Genomic DNA, 1046 nt, shown 5'->3' on the forward strand with positions numbered 1-1046 from the left:
AGGCCCGCACGTAAGGGCCTGTTTCGTTAAATAAAAGTTTCGGTATTTATTGTTGAGCGGCAGAGTGCGTCGACTATGAGTTGAGAATGGACCAACGCCGTCAACCCGGTAACGTGGGAGCTTCAAATGCAGTCGCTGTTCTTTGCAGCCCCTGCAGCTGTAGCTGGTGAACTGCCAGTAATCAAAGAAGACGTAATAGTAATTCCCCTGGCGCCTTTCAATGACTTATTGATGATTGACTACGTGGCACTGTAGCGTTTGTCCACTAGCTCCTTTGACATGAGAACCTGAAGCTTGAAAAGACCCTCGGCGGCACTTGGCCTCATGGTCGGATCGACGGACACGCAGCTGTAGCCAAGATCCGCCATGGACTTCGGACCTGCATCCGAAAACGTTACCGTTACAGTTCCCGTGACCACCTTTTGCAGTAGAGTGGCGTCCGTCATTTGCCGTCCATGCGAGTTCTGCATCTCCTGTCTGGCCTGAGCGTACGGTAAAGTGTGGGTGTCCAGCTCGCTCAACACAACTCCAAACGAGAATATGTCGGCCTTGTCATCGTATTTCTCGCCGGTCATCACCTCAGGAGCCATCCACAGCGATGTCCCCACCCCAGCCGTCATTGTCCGTTCAAGTCGTTCTCTTGAAATCCCAAAATCTGTTAATTTGGCTTTGTGTAAGTCGTTTAATAAAATATTTCTGGACTTTAAGTCACGATGGATCACCGGAGGCTCCAAGGAATGCAAGTATGTAAGTGCATGACACACGTGCAATGCGATAGTCACTTTTTCACGGTCAAATCCGACCGGGTGACTTGATTTCTCGTAGCTCTCGAGTAGTGTACGCAGATCACCGCCTTCCATGAACTCCAGAACCACACACAAATCAGAGAGAGAATCCCACGCGACGCCAATGCACGCTACAATTCGAGGGTGCTCCATGCTTGCTGTAAATTTTGCTTCAGCCAGAAACTCGTTCACGAGGTGAATATCGCGGCGAGTACTCGGAAGCAGCATCTTGATTGCGACGTGGTTGTTGTTGTAGATGCC

The 1046-nt window shown here is 50.3% G+C and overlaps 1 protein-coding gene across 1 annotated transcript; it reads right to left on the reverse strand.

Moving 5' to 3' along the window:
- Positions 1–239: 239 nt before the first annotated feature.
- PITG_21372 (protein kinase) lies at positions 240–1013 on the reverse strand (the record flags this gene model as incomplete). The annotated part of the gene is made up of 3 exons (XM_002895024.1): positions 240–371; positions 420–667; positions 713–1013. The coding sequence occupies 3 exons, from the start codon at positions 1011–1013 to the stop codon at positions 240–242; spliced, it is 681 nt and encodes a 226-aa protein (XP_002895070.1).
- Positions 1014–1046: the final 33 nt, after the last annotated feature.

Source organism: Phytophthora infestans, genomic scaffold (assembly GCF_000142945.1).
Source record: "Phytophthora infestans T30-4 supercont1.290 genomic scaffold, whole genome shotgun sequence".
Classification (NCBI taxonomy): Eukaryota; Oomycota; class Peronosporomycetes; order Peronosporales; family Peronosporaceae; genus Phytophthora; species Phytophthora infestans.